Source organism: Carcharodon carcharias, chromosome 22 (assembly GCF_017639515.1).
Source record: "Carcharodon carcharias isolate sCarCar2 chromosome 22, sCarCar2.pri, whole genome shotgun sequence".
Taxonomy (NCBI): domain Eukaryota; kingdom Metazoa; phylum Chordata; class Chondrichthyes; order Lamniformes; family Lamnidae; genus Carcharodon; species Carcharodon carcharias.
This window is the reverse complement of record NC_054488.1, coordinates 56,974,017-56,994,815: the sequence shown is the minus strand read 5'-3', so window position 1 is coordinate 56,994,815 and position 20,799 is coordinate 56,974,017. Positions and strand designations below refer to the sequence as shown.

At 38.2% G+C, this 20,799-nt stretch overlaps 1 protein-coding gene across 18 annotated transcripts in view; it reads left to right on the top strand.

The window, feature by feature from the left end:
• The window catches only part of bptf (bromodomain PHD finger transcription factor), a 137,724-nt gene that overhangs the window by 62,573 nt on the left and 54,352 nt on the right, over nt 1-20,799 (top strand). For 14 of the 18 annotated variants that reach the window (XM_041216644.1, XM_041216645.1, XM_041216642.1 and 11 more), the window contains 8 exons: nt 3,928-4,143; nt 5,361-5,570; nt 9,271-9,474; nt 11,485-11,678; nt 12,248-12,603; nt 17,139-17,270; nt 19,183-19,312; nt 19,686-19,821. In XM_041216644.1, coding sequence (XP_041072578.1) covers nt 3,928-4,143; nt 5,361-5,570; nt 9,271-9,474; nt 11,485-11,678; nt 12,248-12,603; nt 17,139-17,270; nt 19,183-19,312; nt 19,686-19,821 — 1,578 coding nt within the window. The remainder of the gene's footprint in view (nt 1-3,927; nt 4,144-5,360; nt 5,571-9,270; nt 9,475-11,484; nt 11,679-12,247; nt 12,604-17,138; nt 17,271-19,182; nt 19,313-19,685; nt 19,822-20,799) is intronic. The other 4 variants (XM_041216641.1, XM_041216640.1, XM_041216639.1 and 1 more) reach the window with 3 other exon arrangements.

Below are 20,799 nucleotides of genomic sequence, written 5' to 3'. Positions count from 1 at the left end.
ATTGAGGGAAGATCTGATTGAGGTTTAGATAAGGTAGTCAGACGAAAGCTATTCCCATCAGTTGATGGTACAAGCATTTGGGGACACAGATTTAAGGTTTTGAGCAAGGGATAGAGGGGTGTTTTAAAGCTGAGGCTTTTTTGCTCAGAGTGTGGTAATGACCTGGAACTTGCTGCCCACAAGAGTGTTGGAAGCAGACACTATCAATGAAATCAAAAGAAAATTGGATAGGTGCTTGAGGGAAATAAAGTTGTAGAGCTAAGGGGACAGAGCGGGGAATGGGACTGATTGGATTGTTCTATAGGGAACTGACGTGACTTGATGGGCTGAATGACCTCCTGTACTGTAATGACTCTATGACTATAATCTTTAAGGGTGTACGAGGGCTGTTTTTATGTTGAGTTTTGTTGATGTTTTTTTTCACATAATTGCATATTTTGTGAACTTAATTCTTGTTTGAAATTCTACTGTGTCTAGCCTAGTTTTTTTGGTAAAGTATGTTTTACGCTTTTTAATTGAAAAGAAATGCAGCCCTGATTACTGAAATCTGGTAAAATGCTTAGAAACATGTTAATTGTCACTAGCAAATTAGCATGTTGTGTTTTTGGTAACCTGTTTAAACTGTTGCTTTTTTCAACATGTAGGTTATGATCGGATATTTCAGTAATTTGTTATTGTTGCAGTTTGACCTCCTCTGTGCTGCTTAACCTGGGGCATCAGTAATTGTGGGTATCAGCTGCATTCCTAAAAGACTTCAGTCCCAGCCCCAAGACATTTTTTTTCATTTAAGCAACTCATTACAATGCCCTCTACACTGCTCATTAAATTCTCCTCTTTACAGTTTCAGCCTATATTCTTCTTATTGCTAGGCTTCCCAGAAAGCTCCCTCACATCCATGCTGTCACCTCCACTGTACACATCTCACCCACTTTGTTTCTGTACTCAAGAGCAATGATCCAGTTTTGGTCCAATCAGTATCTTGTACAAATTCAACTTGATCTGGACCTTTAATGCCTTTTTCTTCTAACATTCTGTTAAGTGACTTACGACCTGAATGTACTTGCTTCAGTGAACTTTTCCCACAAAATATACTATTTAACATTTCTCTGCATGATTTGTTGACTCTGCTTGCTTGCCTGTCTTTCATGCAGTCTCCTACATTCTTTCCCATAGTTGGTCTCTTAAATTGCTGTTGCCAATAAGTTATTATAATATTCCACTTATGTATATCCATAACCAAATGAAAAGCAAGATGCCTCTGAGGATCTCTGGCACGTGAATCCTGCAACCTGAAAAAGATTCATTTATCCATAATCTCTGCTTTCTGTCCCACAACCATCAGTCTATTCACCTGGATGTATTAACTTGGAAAATGTAACTTAATTTTTTACAACCTGTGAAATGACACCCTAGTCAAATATTATAACCTATATTACATTTCCTTTATCAAGATTCTGATTGCATCAAAAAACATAGGTACTACCTGCTTTTTACAGATCCATTCTGACTGTCTCTGATCAATAAATGCCACTTTAAACGTTCAATCATTTCACTCCATTGTGTTTCCTGGGTGTTTCCCAGGGTTAGATTAACTGGCTATTAATTTCCTACCTTATTCCTTCCTTTTATTGCCAATAAGGGCAGAACATTTTGTCTTTCCCATCCTTTGGTGCATTGAATTTTCATTCCTAAATTTTGTTTTAGGAAATGATTATTACTGCCACCCCTTTCATTTTCAACTCCCCTCACTGTTCTGGGATGCATTACATTTGGGCTCTGGATTTTGATTTTTTTATTTGTATTCGAAGGCCAATTAATATTTTAATAAAGTACCCTTTCAAATATTTAACTCAAGCAGTGGCTGTTCCCTGACTGCTATTTAAAAATTCATAATATAATCAAGCAGAGTCAGCATGGCTTCATGAAGGGTAAATCATGCCTGACAAATTTATTAGAATTCTTTGAGGAGGTAAGAAGCAGGATGGATAAAGGAGAACCGGTAGATTTAATATATTTGGATTTCCAAAAGGTGTTTGATAAGGTACCGCACATAAGGCTACTTAATAAGGTAAGATCCCATGGTGTAGGGGGTAGTATATTAGCATGGATAGAGGATTGGTTAACCAATAAAAGACAGAGTTGGGATAAGGGGGGTGTAACTTCAGGATGGCAACCTTTAACCAGTGGAGTGCCACGGGGATCAGTGCTGGTGCCATAATTATTTCCAACATATATTAATAACTTGGATGAGGGAAGTGAATGTACTATCGCCAAGTTTGCGGATGACACAAAAATAGTTGGGAAGGCAAGTGATGAGGATGACACAAGGAGTCAACAGAGGGAAAAAGACAGGTTAAGTGAGTGGGCAAAAACTTGGCAGATAGAATATAATGTGGGAAAATATGAGGTTATGCACTTTGGCAGGAAGTATAGAGGAGCTGGATATTATTTAAATGGAGAAAGACTTCAGAAGGCTGCAACATAGTAGGATTTGGGAGTCCTTGTGCATGAATCACAAAAGTTAGCATACGAGTTCAGCAGGTAGTAGGGAAGACAAATGGAATGTTGATCTTTATTACAAAGGGAATGGAGTATAAAAATAGGGCAGTCTTGCTAAAACTGTACAAGGCACCAGTTAGACGACACCGACAATACTGTGAACAGTTTTGGTTCCCTTACCTAAGGAAAGATATACTGGCATTGGAGGCAGTCCAGGGAAGGTTCGCTAGGTTGATCTCGGGTATGGAGGGATTTTCTTATGAGAAGTTGAGTAGGTTGTCTGTACTCATTGGAGTTTAGAAGAATGAGCCATGACCTTATTGAAACATAAGATCCTGAGGGGGCTTGACAGTGTCGATGCTGAGAGGTTGTTTCCCCTTGTGGGAGAGTCCAGGACCAGAGGACATAATCTGAGTAAAGGGTCGCCCGTTTAAGACAGTTGAGGAGGAATTTCTCCTCTGAGGGTAGTGAATCTGTGGAATTCTTTACTGCAGAGGGCTGTGGAGGCTGGGTTGTTAAGTATATTCAAGGCTGAGATAGACAGATTTTAAATCAGTAAGAGAATCAAGGGTTATGGGGAAAAGCAGGAAAATGGAGGTGAGGATTTTCAGATTAGCCATGATCTTATTGAATGGTGGAGCAGATTTGATAGGCTTAATGGCCTACTTCTGCCCCTACACCTTATGCTAATGGTGTCAAATCAAGTAATTGTAATTAGTGTATAAGCAGCTCAGGATGCCTCTCCTCTTTCTGTTCTCTCAAATCTCTTTCTTACCAGTTCACGGGGTAGGGGAGGGAAGAGAATGTGGGTGGGGTTGGAAACACAATATAAGGCACTGAAACTAGTCCTTCAACAACAAAGCACAACATTGTCTTGAAAGGGCACAGTGTTTCTAAACCTGTACTGTTGTCTATGATTTACCAATTACAAGTGCTGCACTGTTAGCTTTGATTCACTTTTTGAAATAACTTGATGTGCAGCTCATGAGCTTAAGATTTCCAATTAAATAATTATTACTTGGTAATTATTTCCATTGACTTGATATGCTCTCTTTGGAAAAGTAATTGATTTTTTAAAGATACTAAGTAAATGTTCAATTGAATCTAAAAACTGAAAGATTTTGTGAGCTACCTTTAACAAAGTATTCCTTGCTTCCTGAAAAGATAAGTACTGTCTTCTCAAATTGATGTGTTGTTGCATGTTATTCCTCTCTTTGCAGTCTGCACACAACTAATGGACCTGAGAACTCTAAGAGTAGGGTTTTTTTATATTGAGATCAGTGCCGTTGAATGATGCTCAACTTGCATCAAATAAGTCTGATTATAGGTGTTAGTGTTTTGGGCATCACACTTGGTTCTTAATGCCAAATAAAATAGCACAGCCAATCCATCTTTAGTACTAAAAGAAATCTCCATTCTATTCCTCAGAGGAAATTTTGGAGCGCCAGAAAGCAAAACAGGAAGCAGAGATGGAGGAAGTTAAGCAAAAGGCAGCAGAACAAGCAGAGAAGGCCAAGAGAGAAACTGAGGATAATGGCCAGATGGAGATTGAGAAAAGTAATGAAGCATCAGAAGAGCAAACTGAAGAGAAAGACAAGGATAGTAAAGAGACTGAAGAAAATCTTCAGGAAAAGAGCACAGAAGGTAAATGGTCTTTACCCACTGTGAATTCTCACTGGGTTAACCATCAGTTAGTGTCACCATAGTTATTTTAATTGATTGCATGCAACAGAGACACTTTGTTCCTGCTAATCTTAAAACTAGACTTGGGGGTTTCAAATATCATCTAGGCAATGTTCACTTTGTCCATATTGGTAATTTTAGCTAGACTTGAGAGCTGTAGTACTGAAGTTGGATGTGGATCACATGTAAGATGGAGCAAATGATACACCGCTTAATTTTTAAAAAACAATCTTTACTATGTTTGCATGGGTCTATTGTCTGATGATTTGGAACAGTGAAGATACGTGCTTTATGCCATTTTTATGGATTCAAATCCCAACAGAGGTATTGGAATTGAAGTTGATTTTATTTTAATTTACTTGCTATGTAAACTCTGAGACTCTCATTTTCTGTATCACTGAATTATGTTTATCTTGATGCTCTGGTGGAACTAAATAGAAACTGTGCTGTCTGTAGAATTTTGATGAAGCATTATAGTGCTTGTGTTCATAAGTCCATGCACTTGAGTCGTGGGGTAGGGGGTGAAGAGAAAGGACATAGAGCAGTTTTTTTTGTCCTCTCAATCCTTGTGCTGGGAGGGAGCATTTTGTGTTTCATGTCCCCGGGTGATTGTGGTGATGGCAGTGAAAGAAATTTAATGGGATGTATTGAGAGTAGCAAACACCAAATACAACTTGAACCTGTATGGAATTGGTACCAATAAATCTATAGTTAATCGGTAGCAGTGGACGAAACAAGCTGGATAATAACATTGCTTGCTATGTAGCACTCTGTGAATAGAAAACAAAATTCAAAACTGATTGTGATATTGGGTTGTACGTTTTTGAAGAAAAACAGCTGTTTGGATTTCAAGCTGCTGCCTTTGGGAAACACACCTGTGCTCTTGCATCTGCTCTGAGGAGCCGTTTTAGTTCTGAAATAAAAATGCCAAGATGGGGCCTTTTTGAATAACTCCTCTGCAAAGCCCTCTCATATTAGAGAGTTGTAGGTCCCATTTTTTATAAATATTGCAAAAATATGTTTGTGTTCTTGTATTTAAAAATCTGACATGAGTGCTGTTTCTCAATTCTGATGTTCTTAAAATGTGACTAAGATGTGCAAAATGTCTTAGGTATTTCCTTACACATAGTCAGGGACATATTCAAAAGGTAGTGCTTGTGTTCTACGTTTTGCTATAGACCCCACACCTAGTGCCGCTAACTGTAGCTCTGAAAATTCAGAGACATTGAAGAGTGATGGCAGCAGCCAAAATGCTTCTGCAGAGGAAAATAAGCATTGTCTGTCTAAGGACACTGGAGAGAGAGAGCTGGCACACCCTGAAGCTGAGAAACTGACAGAGGAGAAGAAACTGGCAGTCGAATCAGTACAGCTCCCCCTGGATAGAACAGGTACAGAAGGTGACTCATTATACCTCTGAGTGGGGGGAGCAGTTCTTTTCTCGATCATATTCTAATTGAATGAGCTACCTCCATCTTTGGAATCATTCATGAGTCAATTTTTACTTTTCTGTTTTCATGTTCCTTGCTCATATTGCAGGCGGTTTTCTGGCTGTCTGTTTGTAAACGTATTCATTAGTAAGCTCATAGTACGAATGATAATTTACTGACATCTACTAATTTTTAACTTGAGACTTGACAATGTAATCTTTATATTTTTGGTATAATATCACTGTTTGAAGCTTGGGTTTTCTCTGCTTTTCATACCAAACAAATCTCTTAAGATGTATATTAAGTGATTTGATTGCATTTTGATTGTAGCTGCTTTATATTTTTCTTAAGTTTAGAAATATCCTCACCTAATGTGCCCATGTGCAGTTTCAAACTGGACAGAAGCTGGAACAGTAATTAACTGTTCCCCTGACCAGGTCAGGGACACTGAGGCTGGTTGTGCTGCTCCCATTATCAGCCTAGCCAAAGATCACTAACTGCAGGCAAGGTCCATTGTTGGCTCATATATCTAAATACCAGACGAGGCAATGGAATGAGGCATTGAGAGAACATAATTATTTTTTTCACTTGGTCTGTTGTGTTGTACACTTCATATTACGCACAATCCTTTCTCCACATGTTTATTTTGGTGCATGATGGAAGATGACTATTGTTTGTATGTATTGTTATCATTTTTAATTAGATTTATTGATCTGTAGAGCAGTGGTCCCTGAAGGAGGGAAAATCTTTCGCAGATATTATATCCTGCTCTATCAAATATCTCACTATCAATGAATCCCAAATGACTTAAATTAATATTTTGCAGTTAATTTGTTGACAATATTTTCATTTGGATACTTCATCTTCAGTAATCATATTTAGCAGTTGTCATCTCCAACTAAATGCATCTGAAATGTCTTGTTAATTTTTTTTGACACCATTTCTGACTTTTGTGGCTTGAAACATTGACTTTGCTAATTAACACTATCAATAAGGTGCTTCAGAAAATTGCATGTTGCTTTTCTTTTATTTCCGAAGCAGTAAGAAAAATACAAAGTGGAGAAATATTCCTTTTTGATAAGAGTATTGGTATTTTTGGAAATGTGATTTTCAACTCAGTTGTACTTGTACTCCAGATTCATTTCAAGTTCACCAGATTTTACCTTTTGCTTATTCCAATCTGGTATTATACTTCATATATGAGCTACATACTCTAATCTGGTCTGGTGTAGCTATATATAAATGTTATATAATCCAGAAGTGACAGGACTACATTTAATGAACAATGGGGAATAGAATGAAGATATTGTATTGTGGTCATTGTTTAACAACTGTTGTTTTGTAACCTGTTTTAGAAAGACACTCTCAAAACGGCATTGCACCATTGGCTGTGTCTCAATACTACTTTCACTTTTGTCAAAGAGCATTACAAGTGCCTTGCTTGTATCTCTATTTGCTGTTGTGTCTTTAATACCTTCAAATTAAGTTTCATGGCACAATTTCTATAAATTTCAGTTTCCATTTAATTTGCTATATGTTTTAAGCATGAATACTGTTATTTTTCTCCTTGGCAAAATTTCTGTTTGAAGGTAGTACTTGGAAGTAAAATGTTTTTAATACTAAAATGTTTTCACGCTGTATCTGCTTTTATAGGCCAGATATCATTCAGTAAAGAACTATTCTGGTGCAATAATAAACCTCTGACCCAATAACGTTCTTCAGAAGAACATCATTTACTGTGCCAGTATAGATGTTTCCACTTCTCTCGCTAGTCATCCTTGTGGTTTATCTGGCTAAGAGGGTATTTAGCATAGAATTGTCCCAATGTACATGGAAGGTATTTTAGACATTAGGAGCAGTTTGCTCAAAAGATGGCAATAACACAAAATTAGGGCAGCTTGAGTGAGGACTATTAAAATATTTGATTACATAAGTGAGCAGAATGGACATGTGCAAATACAGGAAGAATATTTTTAAAAGTTAGCAGCATTGAGTTTTATAAATGGGAGCATGAAGAGGAAGAGCAATTAAGCCATGATAAATTTATGCAAAGCAATGGTTAGATTATAATTTAAGTAGTGTGTGTGGTTTTGAGCGCTAATAGTAACGACATTGAAATACCTAGCTTACAGTGTAGAGTTAACAGGATGATACCAGAGGTTGGAACAACAGTGATACAAGACTTGAGATATGGGAACTGTTTCTACAGGTCTTGGATAAAACCAAGAGAAGATTTGATAAAGTTTTGGTTTGAATTATGAACTGTTTTGTAAGGTTCTGATATTTTTAAAATGAGTTCCCTAATTAATAGACATTTTTTTTGGCCAAGAACAGTTATGCATTTTCCATTTGGTACCAGTCCCCTCATTCAGTTAAGATCAAGAACATCATGCGTAAGAAATCATGGGAACAACCCACTTCAAAATATTCTGTAGCATGTTACTAGGGTAACTCTACACACAACAATTTCACAGCTCCTCATTGAAGTAATTTGTTATTGCAACCTTTACAAGATTACCAAACTTAAGGATGTATTTTACAGACTACTGAGGTTGACAAAAGAAATAGTTGGCAATACATCCCCTCGACTGCTCTACCATTCAGCAAGATCATGTCTGATCAACTTCAACTCCACTTTACCATCCCCTCAAGAGTTACTCTTCATGTGCACTTTGGATGAGTTTGACTGCAAAAAATTAAAACTTACTTGCTCCTTACTGCATGGGTCTGTGATCAAAGCATCTTGCTTTCTACAATTCCATATTTTAAAATTCACTGCATGACACCAGTGGCATTGGAATATCTCATTCTCATTGTGCTCTGTATTTTTTCTTGTGATTGAATCATTTCCTTGTTCATTTTTTTAATGCACACAGCATTTCAGAATTTGTTTTCTAATATGAAGAGATTGAAAGGATGTCATAAATTGACTCTGTTCCTGTTGTTCATTGGGTAAATACTCAATCTCTCAAACTAGGAAAGTCCAAATTTGCCTCCTAGTCTCTGCAGGGATGGTAGCAGGGCTGCTATAACTTGCTTCGATACCCAGACCAGATAGGTTAAAATTAGCTACAGTCCCCTCTATCTGATGACTTGTGCTGGCAAGTGTGGCCATCAGTTGAGGACAAGATCGAGTTTGAGTTAAATATCCATCTGATGTTACAACTGAGTTTGTGTGTAAATTGGCAAACTGCATGAGATCCAGTGGGCACTGTACCCAAGCATGGATCAACAACCAGGAAAAGAAGGTGGAGCGGGCGGTTGGTGTGGGGTTGGGTTGGGGAAACAGCAGTTAGAACAATGCTGGGACCTGCTGGTCATTTCCTGGTGGTTTAAGCAGGAATTGATTGAAGAGAGGATGACTGTTGTCCTTATCTACGGCACTTTAGCATTTTAAAAAGTCATTCAAATGAAAATTATTTTTTGGGTAACATAATTTAAATGATTAAGTGTGCTGTACATTATTTAAATAGGAAATTATGATGACAAAACTTGAGCTCAGTTTGACCAATCTATTCTAAAGCTGTATGAAGACTGTGTTCATAACTACATAGAGATTGATCTATTTTAATGTTTGATTTATTCTCACTGGTTGGGGAGAAAGTATGTAAATTGCTTTTGATGTCTAACATACAATTTGTCACTTTTTCTACTACTTTAGAAGATACTGTTGAGAACTCAACTGATACTACTACCACCACTGCTGTGAAAACTATGTTGTCACCGCTATCTGCTGATGATAGTACCAGCAATGTGGATTTGTCCAATGAGACACCCACTCAGGATTCCAGTTTCAAAATAGCTGAGGATTTAGAGAATATGGAGGGATCCTCACAGTCTTCAGGAAACGGTCAGGAAGATGCAGGTGAAGATTAATTATTTCCTTCTAATATACTCCCTTGCCAATATATATAATTTCAGTTCAAGTACAACACATTTAGAGAGCTTGTCACAGGACCAGTGTTAGTCAAGATTTTATTTGTTAATTCAATTCCAGCCCAAAATTGGTCTGGAAAAAACTGGATTTTTATTAAATTTCACATTGTGATATGAACCCTTGCTGATTTCTGTCCAGCAGATTACAATTGTAATCTTACAAGGAAGAAGGTGGGTTACCCAAGAGTCAAATCTTCATGAGTTGCACAAGGATATTTTATAGGTTGCATAAAAGCATTGTCATGGCACACATGATTACAGTTACATCCAAGTAGAGGAAAGCATCTCCCACAGCCAGGGTTAGCATGGTTAAAGGGAGATGCTCTTAAAACCTGCTAGCAGCCAATTCAAAAGTAGTGAGTTGCAGCTGCCTGCCTGAAAGAATACAGGAAATGCTGATTGGATAAGCTGGGGCTGAGGGAGATTTTGAGGATTATTTAGTCCCTCTTTTGAAACCAGATCCAAAAGTATTTCCTTTTTTTCCCCTCCTTTCCCTTCCAGTTTATTTTTTGGTCCATTTTCTGATTATGATCTATATGTATATATGGGGAACTTGGGACATAAACCTACAATCTATCACCCTGACCAAGTGCTTTGTTACAGTGATGCACTATGCTATTGAAAATATTTTCATAGATTTCATACGTGATTCCTCTTACCATTTATCTTGAGTGTATACTCCTGAACTTGAGGTATTTTAACAAAATCTGTCAAGGTTGCCGAAATAGGAGACAAGTACCTTGAATCTTAAAACTCCATGACCTAATTCTTCACCATCCAAGCATTGAAGCCATGTTCCTTGGAGTGATTCATTTTTCTGTTGACCTGATTTGAAAGGGCAGTGTAGTAAATTTTACATAGCTATTTTAAATAATTTTTTGCACCTCACTATGGTTTGATGGCAAATATTTTCTAAAACTTAAACTTTGAAATTATACTAATCCTAAGTTGTTTAAAAGGTTAATCAGTTGATTTGCTTCAATTTCTCTAACTCCCTTCAGTGAGTCACTTGATGTTAAAACTCCTTATTTGAAAACCTGTTTGCATCTGTGTACCATTGTTTGCTGAAGTGTTCCTTTTGTGGAGCTATAGCTGCTTATTCATCCCATTCCTGAAAACATAGACCTTCTGATTAATGTTACATTTAAAACAACAACTCCTCTAAAGCACAAAGACAACTGAGATTTGGTTACTGTAGGGGATTTCCTCAACAATTTGACCAAATTGACCACTTCAAGGAATTGTGCATAATGTACAGTTCCTGTTTCTTGCCTTTTAAGAAACAGTATGTGCCATTTCTTATTGAACCCCACTCTATATGCACTGGTTTTCTTGCATTCTTATTCCTGAGAGATGCTAATGGATTAACATTGTACCAGGTTTTTTAATTCTGCAGGCTTGCAATTATTAGAAAAGACCGAGGCTACCAGGTTCAATCATAGAATTATAGAGATTTATGTCACATTTGGAACCCTAAAGAGATGGGCAATTCTAGTTAAAGATCATTAGAAAATCTAATATTGTCATACTATGAAACAGTGGTTTCTATATATTTTAAAGGTTTTCTTTTGTAGGCAATGTTTAAAATGTGTGCTTGGTTATATTGTCAAGGATAATGGCACAATAAACAACTCCTTCAACCCCCTTCCCCAGATCAACAGATGCTGACCAAAATAGTTCAGGGAAGTAATGATATTGATGCATCTTTCACTGTGAAGTGACATTCCACATACTCTTGAATCAGACTAGAAGCCAGAAACTAGGTAAATCTGAAAGATCAGTTCTGAAGAGATTTTCCTTAGATTAAAATTTATTTCTTAAAACATATCAAATGGACAGGATGCATATGAATGGGAAATGTATAACAATATATATAAGATTGTTTTGTGAGTGAGTTATGCACTATCATTGACACTTCTGCAATGATTATTTGCTGTAGAATCAGGAGAACTCGGCAGTGATAAAACAAATGATGAAAATGGTGATCCTTCTGGAGCTGGTAAAGGATCATCTATCCCAACTAGGATGGTCACAAGGTTACGGAACCCTGACAGCAAGTTGAGTCAGCTGAAGAGTGCCCAGGCTGCTGCTGCAGTGCATGAGGCTAACAAATCGTTTAAGGAAGGCAGAGAGGTGAGAGACAAGCTTGTACTTAAGAACATACTCTTCTTAAAAAGTTCATTTAAATTAAATTGTATTTGCAATATGTTGCAACCTACACAAAAATAATATGCATATTGATCAGTTAAATTGCTTTTTAAACCCACTATGACTTTGGATTTTCTTTCAAAAATTGTCTTTGAACTTCATACTTTCGAGGCATTTTATCTTCCCACATTTAATGTAAAATGTTTCAGGCCATCAACTTCATTAAGTATGTTGGTGTTCCCCACTTCTCACCACAACTTGTTGATCCCTACTTTAAAGAACTCAAAGTTCCTTTGTCATCTTAGCAACAGGGAAGGAGGAAGGAATATTGGCAATGCTATTAATATCTCCATAATCTTCAATCTATCCTCTTGCAGATATTTTTAAGTTGTCAGTTTATCCAGAGTGAGCTACCTTCTCTGGAAGTCTGTTGCACAAAATTATTCAGTTTTAAAATGTGGTGTTTAAAGATATTCATATGGATCTAGCAAACACAATCTGTAATTTGTGGAATGTATTGTAGAAAATGATATATAAATCAATTTGCTTTTCAGGTTTTGGTGGTAAATTCACAAGGGGAAGTCTCTCGCCTGAGCACAAGAAAAGATCTGGTGATGAAGGGGATTGTGAATAACTTGTTTAAGTTGGGACAAGAGGGAAAGTATCGTGTCTACCAAAACCAGTACAGCACCAGCACCTTGGCACTCAACAAGCATCAGCATCGAGAAGATCATGACAAACGAAGGCATCTTTCACACAAGTTCTGCATGACCCCTGCGGGCGAGTTCAAGTGGAATGGTGCTGTGCATGGCTCAAAAGTTCTTACAATCTCTACTTTAAGACTGACCATTATCCAACTGGAGAATAATATCCCATCCTCATTCCTGCATCCTAATTGGGCTTCACATAGGTGAATGGAATTAGTTTCTTTCTGTGTTTATAAATTAAGCTTAAATTAGTGTTATTTTGGTTTTTGAAATGAGACAGTGAACAGGGAGCTCTTTACAATCAGTAGATGCCTGGCATTTCAGGTATGAACGATTTTAGAACTAGCCAATAGATGTAATGTGCATTGTGCAAACTGTGTAGTTTGGTCACCATCAGCATGCTAATAATTTTTTTAAAAATGGTGATATAGCTTTCTCTTCCTTTCTTTATTTCTTTCTTTATTAATGGGATGTGGGCATACTGGCAAGGCCAGCACTTGCTGCCCATCCCTAACTGCCTTTGAACTGAGTGGCTTGTTCGATCAGTTCCGAGGGCAGTTAACAGTCAATCACATTGCTGTGGGTCTGGAATCACATGTAGGCCAGTCCAGGGAAGGTCATACAGGTCATTCCATACAGGTCATTAATGAGCCAGATGGGTTTTTACAACGACCGATGATAATTGCATGGTTACTATTACTGAGACTCATTTAAAATTCAATTAAGAATCTGGAACTAAAATCTAGTCTCAATAATGGTGACCATGAAACTACCATCAATTGCCCTGTGGGGAAGAAAATCTGCCGTTCTTACCTGGTCTAGACTACATGTGACTCGGACCCACAGAAATGTGGTTGACTCTTAACTGCCCTCTGAAATGGCCTTGTAAGCCACTCAGTTAAGGGGCAATAAGGGTGGGGCAACAAATGCTCACCTTGCCAGCGATGCTCACATTGCATGAAAGAATAATCCAGATTTTATTAATTGAGTTTAAATTCTACCAGCTGTCGTGGTAAGAATTGAACCCATGTTTTCCCCCAGAGTATTAGCCTGAGCCTCTGGATTATTAGTCCAGTGATATTACCATTACACCACCGTCTCCCCCACATATAAAGCACCAACATATAAAATGTGGTAAGATGAGAGATTGGACTTATACTATTTAGCAGTGTGTACTAGAATAAAGCAGCACACTATCCACTGTTCAACACTTAAAACTGCTTTATCTGTTTTAAAATGTATGTGTGTAATGGCTTTCTACCCATTTCTCATCTGAAAGAAATGAATAAGTCTGGGGAATGTCTGGCCAAACGGTGCAGATATAACGTATTACTTCATTGACCTCTTTTTGCCCAGAGGCAGATTAGGCACATGTGCATCGATATACATATTCAGATTGCGTAGCTTTCCAGAGTTCTTTTTCAACCAACCAACCAACCAGTAACGGTTTGGCTACTTCTGGGAAAATCCAGCTCTTTAGAGTCTCTGAGCTATTCGCACAGCTTTCTATGTTTTAGAACATTTTTAGCCAACTCGCACAGTGCCTTCAAGAGTTCCTGTTTCCTTTTCTGCAGAAAAACTGACCTCTTCCTGAGAGCGATTTACTTCCTTTCCTTACAAGAATTCTGTGTTCCTCTCCCTGTCTCTGTCTGCTTTCTCCTTGTATTCACATCTGTGCACTGACCTCTTTTGCCTTCCAGTTCCTCTGTTTGTAGCTCTCCTTTGTGTCTGCCAGCCACACAGCTTCTTTCCTAACTTCCTTCCTGTTGTTATTGCTTCCAGACCAAGGGTTGCCAGATCACGTAGACCAGTATTTCTTATTGCCCAAGAAAATTAGAATTGATCCCTTTACAATTGATGCAAACTCTTAAAAGTTCTTTTTCAAATATTCTTAAAACATTTACAGATTCCGCAGACCTTTAAGAAGTTACAAATTTTCCTTAATGTACTGCTTCCAGGTCAAAGATTGTCACAGATCTATGTTCAAGTAAAGGAGTTATATTCATCAACTGGTGAACACTTGTGTATCAAATCTACCCAATGATTGTTAACATGTAGCCCATGTGCTTTTGTTACTAAGCTGACTTTCATGTTTTGATATGACGATGGATAAATAACATTTACAGTTGTGTTCATAAATTTACTTAGGGAGTAGTTTTAAAATCATGAGGTAAGGCAGCTTTGACCTGCTTATTTATTTTTTATAGATGCCTCATTTTTGATCCATATTTGGTTTTACTGGTAATTGGGATGGAATTTTATATCGGCGCTCTCGTTCTTTTTTCAAGATGGGAATGGTGTTAAGGTCCCGATCTGAATGCAAAATGTACTGCTTGAAATTTCTCTATCTGTTCACATTTTTGTTTCTGAGAATTTTATGAATGTAGCGGAACTGAATTTAATCGATCCTTTTGAGTCTGGGAAACATCAATATTTACGGGGAAATAAATTATACCTGACTACTTTTTCTTGCCAACTTTTGCACTTATTTTCTTGGTTACCTTTTTTATTTCCCATATCATCTTTTTTCTCAATACCACACAGCCTCCCCTCCCTGGCCCAGTCCTCATTCTTGCTACTGTTCATCTTTGAATGATCCATCTTATTTAATAATAGACTTAACCACTCACATATACCCATCACTTCACAGCTCCAAAATTTCCTCTTTGACCTTTTGGAGTTGGCATCATGGAATAGTACAACATGGAAGGGGGCTATTTGACCCATCACATTGGTGTCCAAAGAGTAGTCCAGTTAGTTCCACTCCCGCATCCCTACAGTTTTTTCCTCCAACATTTTATTTAATTGCCTTTGAAAGCTATTGTTGTTCCACTACTCTCTCAGGAAGTGCATTTCAAATCACCTGTTGCACAAAAATATTGCTTAGGTTCTTTTGCCAGTAACCTTAAATCTGTGCCCTCTGCTTATTAAACCTTCATCCATTGGAAAGTTTCTCTCTATTTATTCTGCTGAAGTCCTTCATGATTTTAAACATTACTGTCAGACCTCCTCTTAACCCTCACTGCTCAAAGAATGATGACCCCAGTTTTTCCAGTCTATCGAGGTAGCTAATTCCTCCTCCTTGGAATCATTTTAGTAAACCTGAGCCAGTTCTCATAATCACTGCATCATATGCAGCTCACCAACCTTATTCACCACTCTGCTCATTTACACACACACACTCTCCAAACTTAGACCAGTTTGTATTTTCTATGATCTCACCTAATTGAATACTATTTCTAACTCTGTCTCTCCCAGTCCTCTATGCACTTTGTTTATACTCTTTTAATACGGCAATGCACATTAGTATTTTTGCAAATTAATACACTAAGTTTTCTTTCCTTGAACATGAAAGTTGAGGTTGGGTCTGGGAGCAGGCTGCTTGGAATACTCAAGGCATACTAATGCCTATAAAGTGGGATGCAAAAGAAAAGTAAGAAGGAAGAAGTGTGAAAAGTGTACATAGCCATTCCTTCAGCATAATAGAGGAAATGCATTGTATTTCATCTTTAGGAAATAAGGCATGACTGCAATTTTAAGGGGCTACCACATTAAGTGTTTGGCAAGCTCTCGCAACACCTCTGTTGGATAAATGTTTGGCTCGATAAAGCAGTGAGCCATATAGATGAGGTTCTGTCTCTAGTCTGTTCAAAGTTAGGTGGTCTTGTTGAATTACTGAGATAAAAACAAAAAACTGCGGATGCTGGAAATCCAAAACAAAAACAGAATTACCTGGAAAAACTCAGCAGGTCTGGCAGCATCGGCGGAGAAGAAAAGAGTTGACGTTTCGAGTCCTCGTGACCCTTCAACAGAACTACTGTAGGACTTGAAACGTCAATTCTTTTCTTCGCCGCCGATGCTGCCAGACCTGCTTGAGTTTTTCCAGGTAATTCTGTTTTTGCTGAATTACTGAATTGGAGTGGAGGCACTACAATTGGCTTCAGCATTAGAGGAAGGATGAAATGTTAAGTAGGACCCACCCCCAGCATTGTCCAGGATCAGGCAGAGGTGTGATGCCTGCATTTTAGAAGGCTTGTATGTGGAAAAGTTACTGCTTGGGTAAGATAACTGTGTGATGGCAGTGTGCAGAAAATGATTGCTTGGGACTTTCACTGCCTTCAGAAGGAACATGAGAAATGTTTGGCAAGCTGTCCTTCGTTTTTCCAAAGCTTGCTTACCTTGTGTGTGACTATTATGTTGAAGACAGATCTTCTGATACCTCTGCCCCCACCCCCCCAGGGGGTAACTTTCTCTTTGAATAGTTTGTTGCTTTGTTTTTATGTTCCTTTCCTTCTCCCTGCCCCCACATTTTCCTTTTCTTCCAAAGTTGGTGACTTTTATTGGGTATGAACACCTTATGCTACATCATCCTTGCTTCACTTGCATTTGTGGGCAGTGACCATCAGTCACAACTGGCACCTGATCCTGACCTCACTCAAAATACATATGTTTGTGATAATGGATACAAAATTGTGAATGCTGTATTTTTTTCTTTGTTTACCTAGGTGCATTGAGGCCATTTGTGCTCCCAGTGACACTCCAGCTGAGATTGGCTGGAGCATGGACCTTCTCATCTGTATAGCTCACTACTGATTAGCAGGGAGCTCCATTTTTAATTCTGACTTTGCAAATATTCCTGACTTCACAGGCAAAACAAACTTGCATTGTTCATGTTATTGATCTGTGTGCAACCTTTGTTAAATATTATAATCAACTTTATTTAAATAAATTGTTTTAGATCTAATTGGATAAAAGCAGTCCAGATGTGCAGTAAACCAAGGGAATTTGCGCTAGCTCTTGCAATCCTTGAATGTGCAATCAAACCTGTTGTCATGCTTCCAGTCTGGCGGGATTCTTTAGGGCATACCAGGTAATTTTGATTCATTTTGTTGTCTTTTCTACTTTTTTGCAACATCAGCTTGACCCTTGATTCTTTACCTCAGTTTCTCAGAAAGAAAATAATGCCAGTTAGCAAATGTTTACTGTCAATTTCAGTCTTCAATAGGAGGATTGAATATCCAACAAAGAACTTGATTTGAGCATGAATTCCTTCATAAAGAAAAATAGAGTAACTCCTAGGTCATCTGGTATCTTGAACTGCGTTTCTGGACCTATTTGCTGTACTATGAAGAAGTGGGACGAAGAATTGTGATGTGCATTATGCACACCGTGTTGACCATGACTTGATCGTGCAAAGTTGTGTCTCTTTATTGAGCTATTACGCTAAAGGTTAGGTCAGCCTTAAACATTCTTAAACAAAAACAAAAATACCTGGAAAAGCTCAGCAGGTCTGACAGCATCTGCAGAGAGGAATACAGTTAACACTTCGACATTCTCCTACCAGCCAGTTTTAAAAATTCTTTCATGGGATTTAGACGTTTTTGGCAGGACTGGCATTTGTTGCCCATGAGAAAGTGATGTGTGATGAGCCACCTGCTTGAATTGCTACAGTCCATTTGGTATGAGTACGCCACAGTGCTGTTAAGGAAGGAGTTCCATGATTTGAATCCAGTGAGCATGAAGGAATGGTAATATGTTTCCAAGTCAAGTGGGTGTGAAACTTGGAGGGGAGCTAGCAGGTGATGGTGTTCCCATGCGCCTGCTGTCCTTGACCTTCTAGGTGGTCAAGGTCGCAGTTTGGAAAGTGCTGTGGAAGGAGCCTTGTTGAGTTGCTGCAGTGCATCTTGTATATGGTACATACTGCTGCCACTGCATTGGTGGCGGAGGGAGTGAATGTTGAAGGTGGTAGATGGAGTACTAATCAAGCAGGCTGCTTTGCTCTGGATGGTGTTGAACTTCTTGAGTATTGTTGGAGCTGCACTCATCCAGGCAAGTGAAGAATATTTCATCACACTCCTTACTTGTGCCTTGGTGGTGGTCAGGTTTTGTGGAGTCAGGAGGTGAGTTACTTGCTGCAGTATTCCTAGCTTCTGACCTGCTTCTGTAGCCATAGTGTTAATATGGTTGGTCCAGTTCAGTTTTGGCAGAAATTTCTAGTTTGAAAGGTGCTGTTGAAGGATGCTTGGCGAATCCTGTATATGGTATATGCTGTGTGTTCATGGTGGGGGTTGTTGGTGACTATTTAAGGTGGTGGTTGGGGTGCTGATCAAGCGAAAAAAATTAGTGCAACATTAGTTATTTGATCAATTTCTCAAACTGTTAATGGCATGCAGTGTAGAAGGAGGGAGGAGGTGCTTAATTTAAACATAATGGGAGTTGAGGGCAAGAAGCAAAACTGTTAAAGGGTTGCAGCCACTGTGATTTATTGAACATAGTCATGTTGCCTAGGTAGGTATTGAGAAAGGCAAGATGCGTTCCCTTGACAGTAGATGGTGTATACTTCTTGTGTACTTTTTCCACCCGTCTTCAAGGTGACACTGTCTGTCAGACTTGTTGACCAGGATCATGCATGGTATGAAGGGGATCCAAGATAGGAGAAATTGAAAGGAACAATTGCCCCAACACAAAGTGAACCAGTTAGACTAAAGTACAAAAGGATTAAAATAATCGTTACAGGCATTTAATACAGATATGTTAAGCATTGGTATGATATTGCGCTGTAATTTCCAGACTTCTATTTAATTTGAATTGCACTGGACTCCCAAGTCCTAATATAATCTCTGCAGAACCCACCACTGGTGTATCAATCACCATTGAAAGGGAAAGAGAATAGTTGGAGTATCCAGTGCCCCTTTGGAGTTGTCATCATGTAAGTTCACTGAGGCGCATTGTTCTATTTGAACCTCTAGAATGCTAAGGTAATTTTCCTGCATTGATCACAGGTTTTATCGATTAACATCTGTTGAAAGAGAAGAAAAGGAAAAAATCAAAAAGCGAGAGAGAAAACAGGAGGAAGAGGAAGTTATGCAACAAGCTACCTGGGTGAAATATACCTTTCCCGTAAAGCATCAGGTAGGTTGTCATGTTACCATCTGTGAAGGGTGTTTTGCCTGCAACTTGTCAAGAATGCCTAGTTTTTCTTGGATGTAATAATAATTAAATAACCGGGCTTATCGACTTGACACTTGAATCACAAGCTTGAATCCCAAGGCAGTCCAACGTAAGCTGAGTTTAGTCAGTTGGCTGCTAGGGGAATGGTAGCCATAACTTGAAGCAGCCAGAATGTTTATTTGCCAGTTGGATGATCACCCTATATCATGGGTGTGGAATCCAAAACTTTGCTCTGGCCAATGGAGGAAGCATCGTCTGGGACTTGAGGGATAGGGAAGAGAAAATGAAAGAACTTTTCTTTAAATTACTTAAATTCAACATAATATTCACATAGGTGTGGAAACAAAAGGGAGAAGAATATCGTGTAACAGGATACGGTGGCTGGATGTGGATTAGTAAAACCCACGTCCATCGTTTTGTTCCACGGCTTCCTGGAAATACAAATATACACTATCGGAAGGAGCTGGAAGGTATGTTTCAGTTCCATTCATGGTTGGGTGTGCCATACAATTTTTGTTTATTGTTGAACATGCATCTTTTTAACACCTTGACAATTCAAATTTCAAAGATTGGAAAAATAGTTATAGGTCCATAAACTGCTGTTATTGGATATGAAGGAAAATAATCACTGCTTTCTTGTTTCACCAAAATCAATTTAAATTCATTTCTACTCCAGAGACTTGGGCATATAAAGTAGGCTAAGACACTTCAATGCTGAGGGGATGCTGCTTTATCCGTGGTGCAGTTTGCCCTTTCAGCTAGATGTAAAAGATCCTATGGCATTATTTGAAGAAGAGCAGGAATATTCCCTGACATCCTAGCTGATAATTATCTGTCAACCAACATCGCTAAAAGAGATTATCTGGTCATTATCAGATTGTTGATTATGGGATCCTCCTGTGTATAAATTGGCTGCCACATTTCTACATTATAAAATGACTACACTTTTAAAGCACTTAACTGGCTTTGGGGTGTCCTGAGATTGAGAGAGACATGATTGTAGGAAGGCAAGTTCTTTCTTTGCAGGTATCCAAGAACAGAGAAATTGAAAGTCCAAAAATGTACATTTTTTTTTTTCTTTTCCATTCCCATCATGCATCCTACATGTATGAATATTTTAACAATTTTCATCTTAAGCCAAAAAGGAATTTAGAGGGCTGAATTTGCCTTTGCTAGCTTGTGGGCATTTCCTGTTAGAGAAATGCTTGTATGAAAAAGTACACTTTTCAGCATACAAATCTACTAATATAAAGCTGGAGCTAAACATCTTGCAGCTAATGTAAAATTACCTTTTGAGTTTAAAGTAACAATTCTATATAAATGTGATCGTTGCTCTTTCTAAGAGCAACTATTCCACAGTGGCTATTTGATCCTCATCGTTATGATTTAAGCTGGTTTCGTACATTTGGTATTAGAGTTAATGATATAGAGACACCTGTTCATTTGTC